This window comes from Drepanopeziza brunnea (genome assembly GCF_022702325.1).
Source record: "Drepanopeziza brunnea f. sp. 'multigermtubi' strain 214-2 chromosome Unknown ctg7, whole genome shotgun sequence".
NCBI lineage: Eukaryota > Fungi > Ascomycota > Leotiomycetes > Helotiales > Drepanopezizaceae > Drepanopeziza > Drepanopeziza brunnea.
In genome coordinates, this window is record NW_027094070.1 from 1,901,727 (window position 1) to 1,926,416 (window position 24,690).

General features: G+C 51.3%; 6 protein-coding genes across 6 annotated transcripts; 4 read left to right on the top strand and 2 right to left on the bottom strand.

Annotated features, from left to right (window-relative positions):
- Positions 1-187: 187 nt before the first annotated feature.
- Positions 188-8,178, bottom strand: L3040_004889 (uncharacterized protein; the record flags this gene model as incomplete). The annotated part of the gene is made up of 4 exons (XM_007288606.1): positions 188-6,901; positions 6,957-7,187; positions 7,243-7,922; positions 8,160-8,178. 4 exons carry the CDS (start codon positions 8,176-8,178, stop codon positions 188-190), a joined length of 7,644 nt encoding a protein of 2,547 aa, XP_007288668.1.
- A 1,889-nt stretch (positions 8,179-10,067) lies between these two features.
- Positions 10,068-10,697, top strand: L3040_004890 (uncharacterized protein; the record flags this gene model as incomplete). Its single annotated transcript, XM_066156367.1, has 3 exons — positions 10,068-10,116; positions 10,468-10,500; positions 10,579-10,697. The coding sequence occupies 3 exons, from the start codon at positions 10,068-10,070 to the stop codon at positions 10,695-10,697; spliced, it is 201 nt and encodes a 66-aa protein (XP_066011780.1).
- Positions 10,698-10,766: 69 nt separating this feature from the next.
- Positions 10,767-13,077, top strand: L3040_004891 (uncharacterized protein; the record flags this gene model as incomplete). Its single annotated transcript, XM_007288607.1, has 3 exons — positions 10,767-12,545; positions 12,609-12,887; positions 13,060-13,077. The coding sequence occupies 3 exons, from the start codon at positions 10,767-10,769 to the stop codon at positions 13,075-13,077; spliced, it is 2,076 nt and encodes a 691-aa protein (XP_007288669.1).
- Positions 13,078-15,633: 2,556 nt separating this feature from the next.
- On the top strand, positions 15,634-19,186 carry L3040_004892 (uncharacterized protein; the record flags this gene model as incomplete). Its single annotated transcript, XM_066156368.1, has 12 exons — positions 15,634-15,667; positions 15,767-15,792; positions 16,003-16,064; positions 16,767-16,776; positions 16,852-16,908; positions 17,143-18,077; positions 18,128-18,218; positions 18,270-18,359; positions 18,421-18,512; positions 18,568-18,870; positions 18,924-19,010; positions 19,063-19,186. 12 exons carry the CDS (start codon positions 15,634-15,636, stop codon positions 19,184-19,186), a joined length of 1,911 nt encoding a protein of 636 aa, XP_066011781.1.
- A 708-nt stretch (positions 19,187-19,894) lies between these two features.
- Positions 19,895-21,133, bottom strand: L3040_004893 (uncharacterized protein; the record flags this gene model as incomplete). Its single annotated transcript, XM_007288609.1, has 1 exon — positions 19,895-21,133. The coding sequence occupies one exon, from the start codon at positions 21,131-21,133 to the stop codon at positions 19,895-19,897; it is 1,239 nt and encodes a 412-aa protein (XP_007288671.1).
- Positions 21,134-21,496: 363 nt separating this feature from the next.
- L3040_004894 (uncharacterized protein) lies at positions 21,497-24,402 on the top strand (the record flags this gene model as incomplete). Its single annotated transcript, XM_007288610.1, has 4 exons — positions 21,497-21,644; positions 21,696-21,766; positions 21,825-24,302; positions 24,373-24,402. 4 exons carry the CDS (start codon positions 21,497-21,499, stop codon positions 24,400-24,402), a joined length of 2,727 nt encoding a protein of 908 aa, XP_007288672.1.
- Positions 24,403-24,690: the final 288 nt, after the last annotated feature.

Sequence of the window (24,690 nt, forward strand, 5' to 3'; positions counted from 1 at the left end):
AAAAGTCATCACATTGTAGATCTAAACCCCCTCTCTTCCACCCTCCTCCCCAACCCCCCCGCTTTGTATTTCGTACACCTTAAACCTTACACCTTAAACCTTACACTTTACACTTTACACTTCACACTTCACACTTCACACTTCACAGCAGCAAAGCAACACATCGCATGCCACGCCAACACCACAGCTAGAGCGGCTCCCCGGGACTCGTCGTCACCGTCTTGTACGCGTTCGGAATCTTGGGCACCCGCGGACTCTTCGGCGGCTGGCTCATGTTCCGCGCCTCCGCCCTCAGGCCGTCCCTCATCCTCTCGCTCTCCCTCGAGCGGCGCCCCGTGAGACGCCGCACGCTGCTCCGCGTGCCGTGCGCCAGCGGCTTGATCATGCTCTCGAGGAAGAAGGAGCCTTCGCCCGGAGGGGCACCGCGCTCGTCTTCGCCGTCGGAGAAGACATCCTCCGCGTAGTCGTCGTCGGAGGTGTATGTCTGGGAGGAGGGCGCGGATGGGGACGTTACGGAGCGGGAGTGCAGGGACGGTCGGGTCGAGGGGGGCATAACGGAGAATGCCCCAGGTGTCATGGCGTTGGAGGAGGGTGGGGCCGGACGCGGCATATCTGTGAAACCGTTCTGGAAGGACGTGTTACTGGCCGTGCTGGCCAGGGATTGATGTAGAATCGGCAAAGTCTGCTCGTCATACAGCTGGGCCCCGGATTCAAAACCTTCAGATATTGCGTAGCCGGCTTCGGTAATGGTACGCGAGGAGCGGCCATCGCTGGTAGGGCTTTGCAGCGAGTCCTCGAAGAAGTCGTCCAGGGAGTCGAGTTTCATGACCAGGTCTCCGATATGCCCGTCGCCGCGGCCTTCGTCGGAGAGCATGGTCTCGGTACGCTCGGGGTTCGGGAAGTAATTGTACTGGAAGTCGTCGACGTGGAATTCGACGTCCGGCGTGGGTGCTGTCTCGGGGTCGATATTCTCTGCGTTTTGGCACATGTAGAAGACGGCGTGAACGTTGAGGCGCGTCGTTTCAGCGTGCTTGGCGGGCATGGGAATGGACCAGCCGGATTCTTCGGGGATACCAAAGAGGCTTTGGGTGCGCTCGTACTCCTTTCGTATTGCTTTCGAGGATGATCGGGTCATGCTCATCCGCAAGTGGTGTTTGTCCATGGAGGTGCCTGTCATTGTCATGATGTTGTCCAACACCGCAAGAGCTTCCATGCAAAACTCAGTCTGGAGCAATCTCAGCAGGGGCGAGATCAAATCCGGACCACGAGAAGCGATCTCGGGCTTCTTCATGTCGATATCTGGGATCATGACGCACAGGATACGCATAGTCTTCAACTTGAACCACGGGATGCTGTTCGTGAGAAACCCCATCAAGAACGTAAGGCTGCCAAAGTCCCATCGAGGAAAGAAAGATTCGCGGATAGCTGAGACGAGCTGAGCCAGAAAATCTTTGCTTGAGCGATATCTGCCAGCCGCAAACCCAGTTAGAGCTCTCGATATCGTTTTGCAACCCTGGGCTTCAGCAACCTCTGCTAGTATCCCAGCACTCTTGGCAATCTCGGTGTCAATCGTAGCCTGATCCATGGCATGAAGGAGCCTTGGAAAGTTGGCCAGTACAGCAAATAGCAACCGGCTATCGTCACCGATCAAGTCGTCATTAGGCAGCTGAACGAGCTTGTTCAATGTCTTCAGTGTTAAGTCAAGACACACAGATGACCGAAGGCCTTTGTGCACTAATTGCTGCAGACCCTCGAAAGCACCTTCCCATCTGAGAGGACGCCCTTCAGCGAGAAGTTGTCGAACATTCGAGTCGCTTAAGTCAAGCTTGACGACAAGCTCTTCTAACATGTTGAGGGCCTCCAAGAATTCCCTTTCGTTGATGGTATCCAAGCAAGCGCAGGTAGTCCAGAACAGTTGCGGGAATGTCATGAGATCTCCAGTCTCCAATTTGCAGATCAAAGTTTTTAGTGTGGTCAGGATCTCCATCGAGAATGTCTGGACGTCAGAATCCTCATCCGCGATCGTGTTCGAAAGTCGCGCAAGCATGTCTGCAAGCATAGGCTGATCCAATGAGGTGAGAATGCATCGGAAGATTTGAAATGATCGACAGGCCAAATGTCTCACGGGACAGGAGGTTGCCCAAGTCAAGGACAATTTCCCCCATTGTTCCTGAATCCCAGGATATGTGACTTCAAAATATTTGACGACTTCTGTCGTGAGAAGCTCCATTCCAGAAGGAACCTTGTTATCTTGATCGTCGACTTTTCCGTTGTTGTCTTCGTACATCCAGACAACCTTAGGATCATGACGCCGGATGGACTCGATGAAGTCCTCTATGGATTTCTTTGATGGCGTGGTGATTGCGTCGTTGATTCGAGATATGACCAACTCATGAATCAGATGGATTAGCATTTCGCGAGCTTGTTCTTGTACCAGCGGAATATAATGGTCCCATAGTACAGTGACGACTTGAAGGAGCAAAGGGACATTTTCCGCAACAAGCTGAACGGGAGAAACCATCAGATCTACCAGCAGGATCAGAGAAAGTTGGCCAAGTGAGAACCCAGCTTGTTTTGCTCCAATCGGTAGAGCTTCTGACAACTCGGCGATGTACGGCAATTTGCCAATATCTGGAGGTGGCGGACTGAGTTCGCGCTTCTCATTCGGTATCATAGCCTTGGGTGTGATCTGCATCAGAAGAAACTCCACCACCTTAACACCGGCAGGCGTACTAGACAAGAAAACGACAATTTGCTTCGCAAATTCAACGAAGTTCTGCTCACGTCGGTCGAGGCAAAGCGACATGATGAAGTCTAGCACGAGCTGGACGTTGCCAGCATGAGGCCCAGTCGCAAGAGCTTGCCACAGAGCCTGGACTTCATTATGTAGCGGACTGCTTGATTTGACCGTGATCTCGAAAAGGTTTGTTAGTAGCATGTATGACTGAGCCGTCGGTCCTCCATTCGGATCAATCTGCAATTCAATGATCTGGATCCATGGTAATATGGCAGCCACCATGTTTCGTTGCGAACCTGGTGGCAATTGATTGAAGTAGGCCGTCAACTCGGAGAATATGATGAAGGCGAGCTCGGTATGTTGTTTCGATAGGCGTTTCGATATTTCAAACTGTGCGAGCTTGTACACAGCTTTCGTCTTGTCAGATATGCTGATATCGTAGTCCTGGATCTTGGAGCTCTTCGACTGCCTCTCCTCGAGTACCCGCAGCATGTGGGCGGCCTGGGATCGCATTTCGCTTTGCTCGCTGCCGAGAGTGAAGAGCCCGCAGCTCAGTAGCTTCCAGAATGGCATGAGGTAGTCTGGATGATTTAGTACGACTTGGCTCACTACATCAAAGTAGCTCCCAAGCACCTTCGTATGCTCTGCAAGGTAGCATCGGGAGATGGAGTGCTCGAGCAAGTATGGGAAGTCCTTGTTATGCACGATCAAGTTCGTGAGTGCTCTTCTTCCAATCACGTGCACTCGGTCGCTTCCCGAACTGAAGATGGTGTCGATCCAGGACAACATGCGTCGTATATCGAATTGAAGATTTGCTCGGCTCTCGGTGGTGATGCTGACTGGCCCTCCGCACAAAGCAGCCATTGCACTAAGCGCGGCGGTGCGGAGATTCCGTTTCTCGATTTCCATTGCAGCAGTTACTGTACCCCGCTCACCTAGTGATTGTTGGTCAATCATCGACTGCCTCATGCTATCTTCTCGTTGACGGATTTGGGGCTGATTAGGCGAGTAGCCGCACCAGTCTTCCATCAGGGCAAACGACGACTTTCTTGATTCAAAAGTCATCCATCGTGAAGGATCTTTTGTCAAATTGATGCCCTCAAACAATTCTTCCATTAGGCCACAATAGTGCCGACGGAGCTTCTGAAATTCCCAGTCCATCTGGACTTCGCCGTCCATGAGAAACAATTTGAGGTCTTTGGTGTAGGCGACGAGGTTGTTCAAAATCCAATCATCTGAATGGATCTCGGGTTCCTTCAAAAAATGCGATGTAAGCCTGTAGACGTGGGTGACCTCAGTCCGCAACAAGTCCGTTCTTCTATTCCTCCTCGGGCTGCTCACGCTGCGCTGATGGATGCGAGCTCTCGCTTCATCATTACATCGACTGACAGCACTTTGTAACTCTTCGAGAAGAGTTTTGTAGATATTAACATTAATGGATCCAAGAGCCACGACGACGGCATCTCGTATCGATGCCGGATTGACCGGAAGGAGAGGAATGATGTACTTGAACAGTGATCGAGCGGAGGTGATTTTTTCTTGAGCTTGACTTTGTTTCGATGCTTTTCGTAGGTGGGCATCCGCTTGGGACGATGACTGCTGCTGGCCACCTTTGTCCGAGAGCGTTGTACACGCAACAATTAGGTACATTTTCCACTGCTCAATTAGAACTTCTGGAGGTGTGGTAGAGGACCTTGACAGAAGGCGACCGCTGCCAGTCTCAAATCGATCGAAGGAGCCGTACTGCGGCCCTCTCGTCACTTCGGACAACGCCACAATGCCTCTGTACATCTGCAGGATTCGGTTGCAAATCAGTTCCCGGGCAAGTGTGACTGCAAAGGGACAGCGGTCATAGCTGATCCGGATCAAGTTTGGAAAAATCTTGAACCACAGAGTCGCGTCGTAAGAGACTTCACTACTGCACAAGTCGATGAGAGCACTTTGTGAATTGCTCTTTCGCATCCCTCGCTGCAGTCTACTGCGCTCTGCAACAGACAGGTGCTCATCGTTAAAGTCCATGACACGCAGCGAGTCAGCCTCTAGAATGTGGATGAGGCGACCATTGTCTTTGCCAAGAGCTGTATCGAACTCGGTGATCAGCCGAAGAACAGTGACGGCAAAGGTCCGCACCATCCTTGATTGAGAGCATAGAAAGAACAAGCCATGGGATTCCACCTCATCGACGTGAGCCCAGATACCCGAAAGATCTAATTGCACACCACGCTTGTCTGCGCTTCCATCTTCAGATACATCAGTAGAGACATCTTGGATCTTTTGCTTTATCTCATCGATCCAAATATGCAGGAGCTCGACGTATAGCTTGAGCGTGCTCTCAATGTGGCCGGGTCCAAGCATACCGCCATCAGACATGGTCGAGTATCTGTCATCAAAATTGAAAATGAAGCGAGCAAAGCCGATTGTTACCTGCTGAGCATGAGATTGCCGCGCAATTGACTTCAGTGACTGGGCGGAGGATTCTGCGATGTTGTATTGTACATGTGCCGTCCCTGTGCAGAGCAGGTTGACTAAGGAGTTGAAGGGGATATGAGAGGAAAGACAGCGCGGAAGAGCTTGTACAGCAACATGGAGCAGTTCGTAGTACCCTTGCTTTTGGTCGGAAGGGCTTTGGTGGTCGTCGCGACGAGCAAAGTTGAAGCTCTCGGCTAGGGGCGTTTTTGGCGTCGGACTGTTGAACTTCTCATCCAAGACAGCCTGGCCTCCAAAAGTGTTATCACAGATGATCGTGATCTTGCCCAAGATCTCACAGAACTTCGAGTAGTATTCCTTGGCAACCTCACTAAGGGCAGTTGTCAAAACTGGACGTGACAATCGGTCTTCCGAGCTTCGAACACCGGTAGGGGGTGGGGAAGGACTTCGGGGAGTATTCAAGATCGGCGATGTTGGAGCCCTGTCCCAAGCTGGCAAAGTTTGGTATTGCTGGGGGAATGGTGGCCGTCCTTGCTCTCCCTTTTCCAAATCAGCCATGATAGTAAGAAACGCTCTGATACCGATGACCATTTTTTCAGGCTCTAATTGTTCAACCTTCAGCTCCCGGCCTGATGCAAAAAGATCCGCGTTGATCAGAGGGAAGACTATGGTCCGGAGACAGAAATCTTGGTGCTTAAAGCCAATTATACGTATGATCTGGATTAAGGGCTCGGCAATTGCTGGGTCGGTGGTTAAGTATGTTCTCTTCCCCGGCGGGATCACAAGTTTGACAACCTCTTCCAGCTTTTTGATGGTAGCGTTGAGAGAATCCGACGTGCGGTAAAGATACGTCCAGAGTAATCTTGAGATAACTTGCAAACACACGGGTCTGCAAGAGCGATCTTTCATTTTTGGTTGCAACGGGAGGATTAGCTGCAACCAATGCGCCGAGAAAACTTCAACGGGAGAGACACAGAGCAGTGTGGCTGTCAGCGGAAAAGAAATGCCCCAATGTCTCGGCTTGACAAACATGGATGCCAGGCGAGGCGCTATCGTCCCGAGGACTTCGGACCATTTAGGCATATTCAGCTCTGTGTTGGCTTTAGCGGCTATCGGCAGTAGAAGTATTTCGAGGGCCTGACAATAGGCATATTTCAGTCGCTGACCGGAGGAGCGAGCAAAAAAACGCCCCAGAGAGATCATGAAATCGCAAGACTGATCCCAAGCATCTTCTGGATACACTTTGATACGGAGATGCTTCATGCCGCCAAGCACCAGCTCCATTCTTCCCTCTACCTCTCGATTTGCTGGGCCTTTCCCAATCATGTCCCTCTGTGACTTTTCTAGATCCGCAATGAACCTGTCTGCAACGCTGTCGAAGTTGATCTCGCTCATGACACCCAAAAGCTGACTGAAAAGATACCAGTTGGCCATCTTTAAGGGTGAGCTGTTGAGTTGATCGACATCCGCAATCTTGAGTTGTCCAAAGATGATGCCTTCCAATTTCTCTTCCATTTCTGGGGTGATACAAGTCAATGTACTTTGGCCAATCACTTCCATCAGGACTCGACATAGTATATAGATGGAGGCTGTGGAACGACGTTCGGCCTGGGCAACGAATTCTTGACGGGCGGCAATGGTAGGTTGATTGGGTGCGGGTACCTCATCTAGTAAATTGTTGGATGGTTCTGTGTTCCGCCGGGCTATATGACCTGGCTGTACGTAGTTCCTTATTAACTAAGGGACAATGAGCATTTGTAGTACACATGCAGGACTTTGCTGGTGCACCTACCTGCTGTAACTGGACCCGAGCTTCACTGGCGGCATCACTCTTGGTCTTACGCCACAGCATCATGGAATCAATCAAAGGTTTAGGTTTTTGGCTTGAAATGTGGCCCAGAGCCGAAATTAACTGATCGAATGTCGGGTCTACACCAGGTCCGCATATTTGTTCTATCTGAGGTTCAGGGTCTAAGGGGATAGTGATGCATTGACTGATTTTCTCTTCGGCTTGGGCAATGAACTGACACGGGCGTTACTAAAGAGTCTGGGAATGGGCATGTGTTGAGAAAACTAACTGATGTAAACAGCACATGTAAAGCATATTCGCCAACTGTCTTGAGTTCCTCTTTGTGGTGGTGCCGTGAGCCTGAATGGTGATGCCGATGTTCCCTGCTACTCTTGCTACTCCGGCCGCTATGCATGCGTTCCACCCTCCTCTGTGTAGAATGGTAGTTTCCATTTTCCATCGCGGATGCTGCTCGCTCAGGCACTATGGTCGAGGTCGAGGAGCTGAAGGACGAGCCACCGGCCATGCCAGCCAAGCTGGTACTGAAAGATGTGTCGCCCATGATGGATGCATCAGTCCCGGCGGCAATGATCATCTGCGGGCTCAGCGGACTGGACGCGCTTGCGAAGCTCCCATTCCTCGAATGCTGTATGCCATGGACGATGCTCGTCTGCCTATGGTGGGCCTTGGATTCGGTGGTCAGGCCTCCTCTGTTGCCGGAGGGTACTCGCGGGGAGAGATTGAGCTGTGATTGGGGATCGGAGGGAGGATTTCTTGCGGCGAGGGAGGCCGGCGAGGTTTGGAGGGGAGGAGGCTGTCGATTTTCAGGGTAGAATCTGGAGATGGTCGGCGTTGAGGAGGGTTTCAGGACCTGGGTCGTGCTCCAAAGGTCGAGGTCGATGGGAGCCGACTCGTTTGTCTGTCTCTCGCTCAGGCTGTCCGATGCCTGAGCTTGAGCTTGACCTTGACCTTTCGAGACGGGGAGTTAGCAAGGGATGGATAATTTGGTAGATGGATGGATGGATGGATGGATGGATGGATGGATGGATGAAAATGGTCCGAGGGGGTCCAACAATCTCAATTGTTTCGAGAGGTGTTTTGCGGTTTGCGATTTGCGCTTTCCCCGTCCAAATCCCTAGCTAGTATGCTTCAAACGAAATCAAACGATGGCGGGTAGTTAACCAGCTTGGACCAGCGCCAACTTACCAATCTCAGGAGCACTCATGGTCAGACTTTTTTTTTTTTTTTTTTTTTTTTTTATATCCTCAAGTCAAGTCGAGTCAAGTTCGTACCGCACTGCACCGCCGTACCAAACCAGGCACGTGCCAGGGGTAAAAGGGTGCGTTGCGATGCAAGCAAGCAAGGCACGGCATCTATCCAGTCGACGTTGTGATTGTGGCCGGCATTGCATGGAGGGGAGAGGAAGGATCTCTCCCTGTGCTTTGTGTAGGTTAGGGGCCGTGAGGAGGTGGGTAGGCAGAGAGGGTGGTGAAGCGTGGAGTACGTAGTACAGCAGATCCAGGGCAGATCAAAGGTAGTAGTGGTCAGTAAGAAAGGTAAAAGGAAGTTTGTTAGGTAAGTAATAAGGTACGAATAGGGTAAAGGATAGGAGATAGGGACTCGTATCCGTAAGATATGACATGATGATTCTCAGCGCAATTAATATAGAAGCTCCTACCTACCTGCTCACCTATGTGACAAAGGGTAACTGTGTGATTGTTTTCCGCACCTGCATACCGGTACCTATTGAGATGGAGATTGAGCTGAGCTGAACTGGAGCTGAGCTGGAGCTGAGCTGGAGCTACTATCGGCTCGGATGCCCACCTACCGATACCCAGGTAAGTACCGAAGAAGACTTGGTCAAGAAGGTCAGAGAAGGAAAGCGAAAAAGTATGCTCTGTTGGGTTGCCCGTTGTTATATACCGGTACCGGTACCGGTACCGGTACAATACAACGTATACCGGTATGGCGCAAGCTACACGACACTACCAGCTAGACCTGTTAGAACCTACCTAATGCTACCGCTATACAATCTATACCGGTACAACCTCCGTCTGCACATGTGTACATACCTACATGCCGACGTATACCTAGGTACCTCCGAGGCTCTCCGAAACGACCAAGTAGAAACACGCCGGCAGTGAAACTTCCAAAACGCTTCTCTCACTCCGAATGAAGGCGAGGAAACAAGCCGTCACATACCGTACCGGTACAGCACCTCGCTGTGGTTCGTTATCTAGGCCGTGGGCTCTCGTCTTCCTTCCTCAGCTCGTATCCTCGTATCCTCGTATCGTCGTGTCCTCGTATCCTCGTGTCTTCGTGTCCTCGTATCCTCCTCTCTTGGAGATCACCTTACTGTAGGTACTTGCTGATATGTAGATACTTGCTGATATGTACCTAGATACTTGTTGATATATACCAGTATCTGCCGGTAGCCCGATGTCATTTTATTGGCTCTGCGACACGACAAGAAAGTTACCCAGCCCCCATGTGGGGGAAATGCGGGGAGGAGGGGGGGCGATTGCTGTGAACTCCATGGTGATGATGGTGTTGATGGTGTTGATGGTGTTGATGGTGTTGATGGTGTTGATGGTGTTGATGGTGTTGATGGTGTTGATGGTGTTGATGGTGTTGATGGTGTTGATGGTGTTGATGGTGTTGATGGTGTTGATGGTGTTGATGGTGTTGATGGTGTTGATGGTGTTGATGGTGTTGATGGTGTTGATGGTGTTGATGGTGTTGATGGTGTTGATGGTGTTGATGGTCTTGATGGTCTTGATCGTGTTGATCGTGTTGATACCTTGAGGTAAGTCCCTCATGTAAGATAGGCCTGAGGGCAATATGTGCACATACGTAGTAAGAGCAGAAAGCCAAGAGAGCAAACAGCAAAGAGCAGGCAGGATACCTACGCAGGAGTGGGTAAGGTACCGGTAGGTAAGATGTCGACGAAACACTTCCACTCCCACTTCCACTTCCACTTCCACTTCCTCAACGTTCTCTTTTGAATGGAAGAAGTAGACGACGAAGAGAGCGTATGCTAGGTGTCCCAGGTGTCCCTGCCACCCAAATACGTACCGGTAAGTAGCTATCATGATTTCTCTTCAAATCTTCAGTATGATTCTGGCTCGAGCGGAATCGGACCGCATCGTCGGTGTCAAGTGTGGTCAGTGTGGTGGGGACCGGAACCCGGGATCGGGGGTCGGATCTAATTACTTTTTTTCTTCTAAGTATTAGGTACCTAATAGTTATCAAGTGGAGTTGGACATGGAGGTGGTCAGTTACTCTAGGTACTCCCCTACTTATCCCACTCCCACTGCCACCCTCGCTTGGCTTGCTTGAGTCTTTCGGAATAAAATCCAGCTGGGTGCCAGTCAGTTACTTAAGTCACTTAAGTCCCCAATCCCCAGTCCCCAGTCCCCAGTCCCCAGTCCCCAGTCCCCAACCCCCAATCCCCAGCCAGCAGCCGCCCTACTTATCTTATCTTGCCCCGGCTCAGGTCAGCTCCGACTTGCAGTTTTGCTAGTCTCCGGCATCTTTGTCTCACCTCGTACGTCTCATTCATCGGGTTGTCCTCTACCCGTTCATACATACTGCCCACACATCTCGCCGCTGACATTCAACCCAGCCAGCCAGAGTGCAGAAAGAAAGAAAGAAAGAAAGAAAGAAAGAAAGAAGGAAGAAGAGGAAGAAAGACGCTGCTGGCCGACTACATTCGACACATTCGACGCATCCTCAGCTCAGTGACTACGCTGCTTCCACCCTCCGCCCAAGTTGTCCTCAACAACCGCCTCCCCCCCCCCCTCCTCCGTTACCATGGCCCAACTCGACACCTTGGATATTGTTGTCCTGGGCGTCTTGCTCTTGGGCACTGTTGCCTACTTCACAAAGGGGACGTACTGGGGAGTAGTCAAAGATCCATATGCCTCTAGCTATGCGAACACAAATGGTAACAAGGCGGGGAAGACGCGGGACATCGTACAGAAGATGGAAGAGTCCAACAAGAACTGCGTAGTCTTCTACGGATCGCAGACAGGGACCGCAGAGGACTATGCCTCGAGGTTAGCAAAGGAGGGGAAGAGTCGATTCGGCCTGGAGACTATGGTGGCGGATCTCGAGGAGTACGACTTCGATAACCTCGACACCTTCCCCGAGGACAAGGTCGCTATGTTTGTGCTAGCCACATACGGTGAAGGGGAACCTACCGATAACGCTGTCGATTTCTACGAGTTCATCACTGGAGAGGACGTCTCATTTTCGAACGCCTCAGACCCCCCACTCGAGAATCTGAAGTTTGTAGCATTTGGCCTGGGAAACAACACCTACGAGCACTACAACTTAATGGTCCGAAAAGTCACAAAGACCTTGCAGAAACTGGGGGCGACCTTGATTGGTGCCGCTGGAGAGGGCGACGATGGTGCTGGTACTATGGAAGAAGATTTCTTAGCTTGGAAAGACCCTATGTGGACCTCTTTGGCGGAGAAGATGGGCTTAGAGGAGCGTGAAGCTGTTTACGAGCCCATTTTCGCCATTACTGACCGAGAGAACCTAACCAAGGAGTCCCCAGAGGTCTACTTGGGCGAGCCAAACAAGATGCACCTGGAGGGTAGCCAGAAGGGTCCTTTCAACGCCCACAACCCCTTCATTGCGCCTATTGCCGAGTCCAGAGAGCTCTTCACCGTCGCGGACCGAAATTGTCTGCACATGGAGATTGATATTAGCAACTCGAACCTCAGCTACCAAACCGGAGATCACATCGCTATCTGGCCTACGAACGCTGGCAAGGAGGTCGATCGGTTCCTCGGTGTCCTTGGGCTCAATTCGAAGAGAGATTCTGTAATCAGCGTCAAGGCTCTTGATTCCACCGCCAAGGTCCCATTCCCGACTCCCACGACTTACGATGCTATTGTCCGATACCACATGGAGATCTGTGCCCCTGTTTCTCGTCAATTCATTGCGACTTTGGCTCCATTTGCACCGACAGATGAAGCGAAGGCTGAGATGGCAAAGCTCGGAAGCGACAAAGAATACTTCCACCAAAGAGTCAGCAGCAAGTACTACAACATCGCTCAGGCTTTACAGTCAGTCGCCAAGGCAGAGTGGACAGAGATTCCTTTCTCAGCATTCATCGAAGGCCTCAACAAGGTTCAACCCAGATACTACTCGATTTCTTCCTCGTCGCTCGTGCAGAAGAATAAGATATCCATCACGGCGGTCGTCGAGTCTGTTCCTGTTCCAGGCCGGGAAGACCATCTCAAGGGCGTTACCACCAACTACCTTCTGGCCCTGAAGCAAAAGCAACATGGTGATCCAAACCCGGATCCTCATGGACTGACATACGACATCACCGGACCACGCAACAAGTACGATGGAGTCCATGTCCCGGTTCACGTCCGCCACTCCAACTTCAAGCTTCCTTCTGATCCTTCTAAGCCCATTATTATGGTTGGACCGGGAACTGGTGTCGCACCATTTCGCGCTTTTGTGCAGGAGCGAGCTGCTCAAGCTAAGGCTGGGCAGGAGGTGGGAAAGACCATCCTATTCTTCGGCTGCAGAAAGCAGACGGAGGATTTCCTGTACTCGTCTGAGTGGGATGTAAGCTATTATTTCCCTTTTTATCACCCGAATTTCAGGCAAGAGTACTGACCGCCGAATCAGGAATACAAAGAAGCCCTCGGCGAGAAGTTCTCCCTCATCACCGCCTTCTCCCGCGACGGCCCCACCAAGGTTTACGTGCAACATCGCCTCCAAGAGCACGCAAAGGAAGTCAACGAATTGCTCCTGCAAATGGCATACTTCTACGTCTGTGGTGACGCTGCCAACATGGCACGCGAGGTCAACACAAATTTAGCGAAGATTATTGCTGAGCAGCGTGGTATCCCTGAGAAAAAAGCCGAAGAAATTGTCAAGGCCATGAGATCTGCGAACCAGTACCAAGTATGTAATTTTCCGTCCCGTTGCACCTTTACCTTTGTCTTCCGTTTCGAGGAACCCTTCCGTCGGAGCCGTCGACCACATGAATGCAGCCAACCTCGAATCTCGAGATATCAATTATCATCTCTCGAAATCTACAACTGCGCAAACGGTCAAACACTAATACCTCTCATAGGAAGACGTCTGGTCATAAATTACCCAATCACCCGCCCTCCCGCTCCGGCACCGGCACCTTGTCCCTCCCACGCATGCAAACAGCCGCACCCGTCTCGCTACCGATCCTCATCGATCGGATCAATCTCCTCTCTCTTCTCTTGCAAATGACTGACACGAGTCTCTTTCTATTTTCGTCCGTCTCGTTCCCGCATTATGGCGGAGTTGGGTTTGATATTTGGGTCGGCACTTGCTGCCTCACAGCGGGTTTGACCTCACAGCGGGTTGATACATGGGGGTTTTTTTTTCGCTAGCGCAATTCGTTTGTGCTTCTAATGGGTTGAGTTAGGTGGTACGATGTGCAGAAGGTTTAGGGGGGAGAGATATGTGGGACTGAAGTCTTGTTGTCTTTTTAAGATTCCACTATTTCCCGGCTGCTGCATAGTCGTTTTGCGTAGAAAGTTTGGCTCTTGTCCTTATTTTTCGGGTGTGGGTTAGAGAGTTGGAGGAGGTGTAGCTCCTTGTCCTCCTTGTCGTAAAAGATCGGAGGGGGAGGGGGAGAGGGTGGTGATAGATACATCAAATGAGTGTGTGTAAAAAATAAACCCTTCTCTTTTTCTTGAAACATAATTTACATTTCTCCCGTGGGACCTTGGTTGGTCACTGAGCTGGATAGGTAGGTAAGGTAGGTAGGTAGATGAGATGAGATGAGATGGAACAGGTATTGCATGATGTGAGTGGGCTGCTGCCTGGTTGCGGTTGCCTGGTATAGTACGGGTATGGAGGCAGGTTACGCATGTAGAATAGTATTAGAACTGAAGAGGGTTTTTGGAATGGAAGTGGATTGGGAGATGAGAATGGATGGATGGATAATTGGATGGATGGGTGAATGAGACCTGCTAGCAGTGAGTGAGCGAGCCGGTAGAGCATGGTGTGTTTGTTGAGTTGGGTTGGGTTGGGTTGGGTTGGGTTGGGTGGGGGAGTTGGGTGGGGTATACCGGTATTGATTGATATTGGGTTGTATAGGTATGTAGGTAGGGACTCTGAGGTCTGAGCTGGGCTGTTCTCTCTCTCTCGCGCATTGCGCGGTATGATGTCGGTTGTAGTAGATGAGGAGGGGAGAGGGAAGAGGGAAGAGGGGAGAGGGAAGTGAAAAAAAGAGAAGGGGAAAAAAGGAACGAGATGAGATGAGAATGAGATGAGAATGAGATGAATGAGATGAGAATGAGATGAGAATGAGATGAGATGGGATGGGAAGATAGGAAAGGGAGGGGGAGGGGGAAGATAAGAAATTCAAGTGAAGATATATATAAGAAGGAGAAAAGTGAACGGTATAGTAGAGCAGGGTAAATAGATACACAGATATGTACCTACATGTCCTTGTCCTTTATACCTACCTAGTTTAAGAAGAAGAAAAAATCAATTGAATAACAAACCACCCCACGGTTGGTTTTATTTATTCGGATTCTGTTCTCCTCCGTACCGTAGCAGACGTGGTGGGGGTTCCTATGATGATGATAATGATGATGATGATAATGACGATGATGATCGATCTGAATACCTACTTTAGCGAGAGAGGGAGAGGGCAAGGAGCAAGGGGGGGCGGCGGCGGTGTGTGGAAAAGAAAAGTTCCTTTGGTCACTGGTTCCGTTTGGTTCTGGGTTTGGCTATGACGGGATCTACGGAACCCTAACCCTCCGAACCCGAACGAAGGTACAGTAATTCCCTATATGCCACTAGCCAACGTCTGCTCTTGATGGGATTTCTGATATGTGATTTTTGCAGGTGGGGGAGGGGCATGAGAGCTGCGATATAGAAATGGAATAGAGAGAGGAGGAGAAGAGAGGGAGAAGAGAGAGAGAAGAGAGAGAGCAGAGAGAGAGCAGAGAGAGAGAAGAAGAGAGAGAGAAGAGAGAGAGTAGAGAGAGAGAGATGCTTAGCTAGGTAGTGTCTGTTCTGTTCCGTTCTGTTCTGGTCTGGTCGATTTGCATGTTTGTATACTCCGTAGTTCTCTGCACTGCGCACTCGTGGCTTGATAAACGGGTCCGCTTCTTTGCTTCTTCCGGCGCTGCTGCTGCCGCTGCTCAGGTGATAGGCTTTATTGACCAATGCAAGGGCATGAGTTTTTTATTTTATTCGGGGTGTCTCGGACCCCTCTCAACGGAATAGAGAAATCTGGGACTAGGGCAGCATAGAAGTAAGGCCGGACCACGGTAGGGAATGGGCATTTCCGTGATGGACGACTGGCTGACGGACCGACAAACGACAAACGGCCTATAATATGGACTTGACTGACGGAGACGCAGGCAGTCACGCACCACCACCTATGACTTTCTTGACCCTTTACATCTATCTCACCTTGTGGCCTTGTAGAAAGGCTTTGTGAGTTTGTAATTGAACCCCCCCCCCCATCTGTGGAAGCTAGCAACGGCGGTTTCTTCCTGTCTCCACGTATGGCTGAATCATGGTCAGCGGCGTCTGCATCCAAAAAGGAGATCTAGAATAGATGACCGAAGATATATGCTTAAGTTCGGTACGTATCTGTATCTTCGACGTTGGGGAGAGCCAAACGGAAGATACCCGTTCGAAGGCGTACATGAACATCCGTGCGAGTCTCTATCAGATCTCAGGTTCGTGCTGCGGCCCTATTATTACCAGCCTTGATTGATCGCTCGAAGCAATCAAAGGCTGTCGCCGGACCCTGCAGATGGGATTCTGACTTCCTGAAGAAGGAAACATGCATCGAACGCTCCTTGTCAGCAAGCCGTCTCCCCGGTCCTGTCTCCTAGCTCCTGGCTCCTGGCTCCTGGTAGCAAGTGCTTGCAGCAGGAACTTCGGAAGGCGATCGGATCGATCTTTGTCGTCTGGAATTGAGCCCATGCACCTGCCTTTCAGATTAGTTGCGTAATGGAAGCCGTTCTTGTCTGCATTGCATTACATTACGGACATTACTTACGCTGTACAGAAGCCGGCCTGTGGTTCTCATAAAGAAGGTCTTGTTCCCTCCCCTCCCTTCCAGAGACACGCGTGTGTATGCATTATCTGTATCCTTTCGTTAATCTCCCCTCCCTCCCGCTGCTTGTTGCAACTGTCCGGTGGTATATCCTTATTGAAATTCCTTTGAAATTGTTGCATTAGACGGACTGCCATCTGTGGTCGTCTCTGGTGTGTTATGGTCAGCGGCTTCCTTCTTGCAGTTTTCTGTTTACGTGTAATTGTATTAAGCGTCCTTCATCGTATCCGGCTGGACTCGACTTGGAGGCCGATGTTGACGTTGACGTTGGACGACGTTGGTTGAGGTTGGTTGACCTTGGTTGACCTGGACGCCTCTTGCTCGCCTCTTAACCCTCGATCGCACCTTCCTTTTCTACTTCACCACGGCCACCACGGCCACCACAACGCTCTTACCTGACCCATCGCCGGCCACTCCTAACTCCTCGCCCCGGGCCATCGTCATCGCATAAGTACCCGACTGTCCTCTCGCCTGCTCATCTTCTTCTCTTTTCCTCCTCCATCATCTCGACAATCCATCCCACAACCGCAACTTCTACGTACTACACCAACAACAACCCAACACAGCACAACTCCATCTGGCTTGATAGCTCCCTATCTTCTAGAACCTCCAGTCGCTACTCGACCCATCACCACCTCTCTCATTCCTCGCAGCAAGCAGCAAGCAGCAACAGCAGCAGGAGACAACAGGCCGTATCAGCTGTCTTTGGTCTGAAGAAACGAGCAGGTTTGTCTTCCTGCAGATCGGCCTTCTATGCCCGCATCACATTGACAGTTTGCTGAATCAACTGAATGACTGCAGGCAATCGCTCTAAAGGCACCTAGGATCTTTCAACCTCTCCTTGCAGAGACTTTGACGGTAAGCTAATTGCACTGATCGGGCTGCGGCGGCGACGTCCTTGTTGTCCCGAAAGCCTTGTTACGAGGCTTGGAAAGTTCACCTCAATTTTCCTATTCACCCGCTCTCTTTTGAGCTGCTCCCGCCTACATCTTTCTTAGATTGCCCTCCCCACTCCTCCACCTCGAACATCATTGCCTCAACATCACAACTCACACGCACTCCATAGATTGAAACTAACTCGCACTGCCTCAGATCGACATGTCTTATCAACAGGCAGGAAGCCACGGAGAGACCTCCTTCCATGGCCGTACCACATCCAACATGTACGCTCAGGGGCAGGCTCGCACTCATCGCGAGTCCCAAGGGCAATCGGCTTCCTATAATGGTACACCTATGCCTGGAGGTAACGACATCAGTGCCATGATCAGCTCCCTCGGCGCCTTCAACATGGCTCCCACTGTCCTCGGTGCTCCTCAGGTCCCAACTCAATACTTCTACAACCCTGCTGATCACACCTATTTGGCTGCTCCCTCTGCCTACCCCGCTCAACCTCTGGCTGCGGCTCAACCTACGGAGAATCTCCCCTACAGCGCCTACGGAGGGGCTGCCCCCATGCCATACTTCGCAGCAGGAGCATACCCTAGTTACTACTCCGCCATGCAATACGTCCCATACACTCCCAGCCGCGTTTCCAGCTACGCTGAGCAGCTTTACAAGGACGTTCCAGGTCTCGAGAACCGTCGGGGATCCTACTCCACAACCAACGAGTCTGCCCCCGGCACCCCTCACTACGGCTCCACTCATCGTGAGGGAGGTACGCACATCGCTGCGATTGATCGCTCCCCATTTGGATCCACGCCTTCTCCCCGAGAGCTTCCCGTCCAGCATGCTGAGCACCAGGCCAAGTCTCTGCCATACAAGACCATCCCTATCAACATTGATCTTGATGCGTTGCTTACTCAACACCCTGCCATCCCCCGAGCTGTTCCCGCTGTCTTCACTCCTCGTGAGAGCATGAGAACTCTTGACCAGAGTTTGTCTAACCCAATTCCTGGAAACCGCAATGTTTACATTCGTGGTCTTCACCCCAACACTGATGATGAGACTCTTGCCGCCTATGCGGCTCGCTTTGGCAAGGTTGAGACATCAAAGGCCATCATCGATACCTCCACTGGGGCCTGCAAAGGGTAAGTTTCCCCCGCCGCCTTCTCCGTCTACTCGTCTAACCTTGCTCCAGTTTCGGCTTCGCCAAGTACTTTGCTGTCCGTGACTCGGAGTTATGCATTCGTGGATTCCACAAGCTTGGCTATGAGGTCGGATTTGCTAGGGTACCACACTCTGAGTCCAAATCTCCAGTCACTGCTCACATTGGTTCACAGGAGTCGTTCAATTCTCGCCTGAAGGCTGAGGGTGACGAACAATCCACCAACCTCTATGTGTCTAACCTCCCCAAGAATATGACTGAGTCTGTAAGTCCTCAGGTCGCTTCCCCCCCCCCCTCCGCTCTTCGTAGTTGGGCTGACATTTCAGGAACTCGGCGCCATCTTCATGGACTACACTGTACAATCCAGCAGAATCCTTCGTGATTCCCAGAACAACAGCCGTGGTGTTGGTTTTGCTCGGTATGTATCTGAACACCTTCCCACGCTGATATAGGTCTCTGACATTCCTTGATAGTTTTGACAACCGCGATGTCTGTGAGGAGATCATCAGAAAGTTCCATGGCATGCCTATTGGCGAAGAGGGTCTTCTTCTCCAGGTCCGCTACGCCGACACCCCTGCTCAGAAGGACCTCAAGCGCATCACCACCGAGCGTCGCCAATTCCGAACCAATGAGTACAATGTCGGTGCTTATGGTGGCCCTGTCGAGATGATTGCTTTGTCTCCTCCAATGCACTCTCCAATCCTCCCTCGGACTACCCAGATCTCTTCTCACTTTCATTCCAGAGCCAGTGGTTCATGGAAGCGTCGTGACAATAGGTATGCATCACAGATATCTGGCTCGACCGACCCATATGCTAACATGAACATAGCTCCTCTGATTCCGTCGGTGGCTTCAAGGACCTCGACCGCAGCGTCAAGGTCTCTTCTAGCGAGCCTACTCCTAAGCCAAAGGCCGTGTAAGCTTAGTCTTGACAATCTTGACCCAATTTGTAGCTGACCCAGGCGCAGTAAGCTCGAGACTCCAAGTGTTTCAGACGATGACTCTGCCGACGATGGTGTCACGGTCCACAACGACTCTCCTGCTGTCGCCCATGGGGGTTCTCCTTCCTCTCCATCCGACCGCAAGTCCTAAACTATCCACCACGGCGAAGGGAGTCCAGTCTTACCTCATTGGCATACTCTACACTTTGCTCATGGACTTACGCCATTCCACATTCCATCATACGACGTTGACTACTTCTTTGACCAGTTCTCATGCGAAGTATCACCTGTACGCTTTACTCTGGAGCAAAATTCACCATACATACGCATGCATCAGCACACATATCCTTCTCTTCGGCATAGATATGTCGCTCGCATTACTCTAACCGGAAACATCTTTCGAGTTCTTGCGATTAGTGCACCGTATGTAGGACTCACTAACTGTATTTTCAACGCAAGGTGTGTGGCATATTGGCATCACTCACGGGGGAACATCACTTTATGTTTCAGCAGAGAGATATCAGACGGATTGCGCTTCGCACTGTAGCTAATTTTTCTCTTTTGCTGCCGTGGCTAGTTCACTACATAGTGTAGGCAATTGTAGCATAATCGAACAAGATCCACAAAATTCTTCCATCATTTTCCTTCGTCGTGAGTTTGACCATTTTTATTTTTGACTTGCTTCCTCTGCCTAGGCACTTGTCTACATGAACGGCTGATTGGTTCAACGGCCAGAGATGCCTCATCGGCTCGCTTGGTGCCTGGTGGCGGGATGCAGATTCTCACCAGCTACGGCTGAAGTCTATCTACAGACTGCTAGTGCACAGGGTCCATTGTTGCGTGAGAGTCAGTGAAAACTTCAGGCCTCGTCCTTGATTTCAAGTTTCGCCATGGGGATATCATTTCCGAGACGATCTTTCGCAATGCCGCTCACGTGAGAAGCAATGTCTTGAGACGGCGGGATGATCTCCTCTACCTGTGCCTCAACATCCTCATCTCCGCTCTCCCCGCTGTCCTCGCCCTGGTCGGATTCCTCGTCTCCTCGAGCAGCAGTAGGTTCCCCATCGCCGTCGACACCGACCTCCTTCATGTAAGTCTCAAGCTCCTTTGCCATCTTCCTCGAGAACCCAGAGGCCTCGACCGAAACGTCGAGTCTCGGAACACCGTCCTTCCCAATGAGTTTCCTAGCTTCCTTGAAGTATGGACCCTTGGCATCGCTGGTAAAGTGGAAACGGCGCTCGAAGAACCTCTTGATGCAGTTTACGTCTCGATCGAAATAGAATTCGGCGTTGGCGTGGTCTACGGACACCATTTGAGGGAAATCGATCAGGATTGGTGTCAGAACCAGATTTTCGGTCTGCTTGCCGTCTAGCTTTTCCTTCTTCGTCTCCTCCTTGACCAGGATATTGAACTCGTTGAAGTCTCCGTGGATGAGGCCGTACTGGGCAAGGCGCAGGATCATAGCAATGAGCTCGGCGTAGAGGGACGCTGGGTCTGGAACGGCGGATATCTGACGCATGGGAAAGGCGTCGATCAGCGACATGACGATGGTGTGTCTGGACTGCGCCAGCGGTTCCGGCACCGGGAACCCATTCTCTCGGAGTGAGGCCATGAACGTGAACTCCTTCAGCGCCGCCAGCCTCGACATGTACATCCACGAGCCCGACGACCGGTTCCGCAGGTAGTCTCTGTTGGCCTTGACCGTGCGGAAGGATATGCGGCCCAATCGGTGGATTTTCAGGACGCGCTGAACCCCGTCCTCGTCCGCGACGACAAAGATGTCGCTTTCCTTGCCCACGCCGATCTGGTTGCCGACGCTGTAGACGTCCTTGCGCTTGCGGTAGGTATTGAGGGCGAGGTAATCGAGGCCACCATAGGTGAGACGGTAGCCGTCGTATTTAGCGTTCTTGAGGCGCCCGATGAGGCCTACCTTGGCCAGCGCGGAAATGCTCTTGTGTACCCCTCCTCGCAGCCCGGAAATCTGGCCGATGAGGGCAGTGGGCACGACTTCATGGTTCCTGGAGCCCGTTTCCACCGCCGTGAGTGTCCTCCAGTCCTCGACGGTCAAGTAGCGCATGTGCTTCGTGTCGAGACGCATGGTGGTGGTGGTGGCGGTGGAGTGCGGATTTGAACCGTTGGTGAGGGCATTCAGAGACAATAATAATATTTCTTTTCCAAGTGATGCTGGTGGAGATCTACCTAGAGCTCGGTGGCTGACCCTTGTCTGTCATGGCGCTTGTATGTGTGGGTCGCTCGCTTACTTAATTGGTCTGGTGTCGGTCGAAGCTGTTTATGTTCCTAGGACGCGGAAGCTTTGAGGTGCCTGGAGTGACCACAACATATCCCATCTCAACCCTACCTTCACAACGGAATCTCAATTTTCAAAAGTTTCCTCTGTATTCCTTGTTTACCTCCAACCACTCCCTTTCCCGAAAAGGTTTCAAACATACAAGAAGCCAGGATGGCGAAGGATGGCGAACCCCCAAAGTCGGTCGACAAGGGCAAGGGAAAGGCTGTAGATGCCGAGCCGGCGAAGCCTGAGGAGATAAAGAAGGATAAGGATGGGAAGCCGCTTGTTAATGGGAAGGGTGATGAGCCTGCTATTGGTGGTAGGTTGTAAGCCCTGGATGGCGAGGGATTCAGCTAACAGACCGTCTCAGCGCCTGAAGAGCTCAGTGAGGAAGACCAACAGCTGAAGGGTGAACTGGATATGCTGGTGGAACGATTGACGGTATGAGGAATCACTACTGCTACAAACGTTGGGCGCTGACGAGCTGCTGCGAATCTAGGAATCGGATACAACACTTTACAAGTCTGCTTTGGAGGCCATCAAGGACTCTATCAAGACCTCTACATCTTCCATGACCGCTGTTCCCAAGCCTCTCAAATTCCTGCGACCCCATTACGAGCCAATGATCAAGCTTTACGAGCAGTGGCCTGCGGGACACGATAAGACGTCGTTGGCAGATGTGCTCTCGGTGATCGGAATGACCTTCTCAGACGAAGACAGACAAGATACTCTCAAATTTAGACTGCTCGCGCCCACATCAGACATCGGATCATGGGGTCATGAATACACGCGGCACTTGGCCTTGGAGATCGGGGAGGTATACACCAAGAGATTGACAGCCGACGAGCCATACCGGGACCTCATTGATCTTGCTTTAGTACTCGTACCACTGTTTCTCAAGAGCAACGCTGAAGCGGACGCGGTAGACTTGATGAGTGAGCTCGAGGTCATTGAAGATATCCCCAAGTTCCTCGACAAAGACACATACGCGCGCGTCTGCCTCTACATGGTCAGCATGGTCAGTCTCTTAACGTACCCCGAAGACCAACAATTCCTTCGCACCGCACACGATATATACAAGAAATACGACCAGCTTACCCAAGCAATTGTTCTTGCGATCCGGCTGAACGATGTGGCGCTTGTTCAAGAGGACTTCAACTCCACTAAGGATGTGGCGCTCAAGAAGCAAATGGCTTTCTTGATTGCCAAGCAGCAAATCGTGTTGAATTTGCCTACCGAGACAGAGGAGGAGCGGGAGATTGTGGAGTGCTTGAACAACACCAAGATGCCTGATCACTTCAAGGCTTTGGCTAAGGAGCTAAACATTCTGGATCCCAAGACCACAGAGGATATCTACAAGAGCCATCTTGAGAGCAACAGAGTGGCTGGCCTGACGAATCTGGATTCTGCCCGACACAACTTGGCTGCTGCATTCGTTAATGCATTCGTAAATGCTGGATTTGGCAATGACAAGATGATGTTGGTTGAGGAGGAGAAGTCGGCCTGGGTCTGGAAGACTAAGGACGAGGGTATGATGTCTACGGTTGCCTCGCTCGGAACGTTGCTTCTCTGGGATGTCGAAGGTGGATTAGACACAATCGACAAATACACCTATGCGGACGATGACCAGATTCTTGCTGGTGCCATGTTGGCTATCGGTATGATGAACTCTGGTGTGAGAATTGACTCAGAACCAGCACTTGCTCTGTTGAGTGATGAAGACAGAATAAACCACAAGAGTCCTGCTGTGCGGGTCGCTTCGATCATGGGTCTAGGTTTGGCGTATGCTGGCTCGAACAAAGCTGGGGTTCTCGAGGTTCTGTTACCTATTGTTGGCGATACTTCCCTGGATATGCAGATTTCGGCTATGGCAGCACTTTCTCTTGGTTTGGTCTTTGTTGGTTCGTCGAACAGCGATGTCAGCGAGGCTATTATTCAGACATTCCTTGACGATGACCGGAAATCACAACTGCAAGACAAGTGGACGCGATTTATGGCTCTTGGTCTTGGTCTCCTATTTTTCGGACGCCAAGAGGATGTCGAGGTTATCCTGGAGACTTTGAAGGCTATTGATCACCCAATGTCGAAGCCAACTTCGGTACTCGCTGAGATCTGTGCTTGGGCCGGAACCGGAACTGTGTTGAAGCTTCAGGAGCTGCTCCACATCTGTAACGACCACATCGAGGAGGGTGATGAGAATAAGGGCGATGAGTTGCTGCAAGCTTATGCGGTGATTGGTTTGGGCTTGGTAGCAATGGGTGAGGATGTTGGTCAAGAGATGGTCCTCCGTCAATTCGGCCATCTTATGCACTACGGTGAGGCCAATATCCGAAAGGCTGTTCCGCTGGCGATGGGTCTTTTAAGCCCTAGCAACCCTCAAATGAAGGTCTACGACACTCTCTCGAGATACTCCCATGACAATGATAACGACGTCGCTATCAACGCCATCTTTGCCATGGGCCTTCTCGGAGCCGGAACCAATAACGCAAGATTGGCTCAACTCCTCCGCCAACTGGCCTCCTACTACCACCGCGACCAGGAATCCCTCTTTATGGTCCGAATCGCCCAAGGTCTGCTCCACATGGGGAAGGGCACGCTGTCTATCAGCCCTTTCCACACAGACCGCCAGGTTCTCTCCCGCGTCTCTGCTGCCGGCATCCTCGCTGTCCTGGTCGCCATGATCGACGCCAAGCAGTTTGTCACCGACAAGTCGCACTACCTCCTCTACTACCTCATCACCGCCATGCACCCTCGCTTCCTTGTCACATTGGATGAAGATCTGAAGCCGCTTACGGTTAATGTGCGCGTGGGACAGGCTGTCGATGTGGTTGGCCAGGCAGGACGGCCGAAGACGATTACGGGGTGGCAGACGCAGAGCACGCCCGTGCTGTTGGCGTATGGTGAGCGTGCGGAGTTAGAGGATGAGCAGTATCTGCCGTTGACTAGTAATTTGGAGGGGCTGGTCATTTTGAGAAAGGTAAGACATTCCCCATGCAATGCAATGAATGTATCTAGACTGTGAAGAGAAAGTACTGACATCGAAACAGAACCCCGAGTGGGAAGATGGGAAAAGCTGAGTGGGAGGAATGGTATTGGCATGAAATAAAATGTACAATAATAGCGGTAGACCTGATCGCGTGGAAGCGTTGTCGGGTATAATCGCACGATAGATGATATTAGGCTTTTATCAATGATCGATCGATCGATCTTTTCTTCTCCTTTCGATTTCTCCTTCTTCTGTGCTCTTCCGAGCACAACGCTGTCTACGAGCTATAATATAACAGCCAAAACGCGATTGTAACTGATGCCCAGTCCCATGAATGTGAAGCAGCTCAGAATGCATAAAGCCCAAAATTTACCTGTCC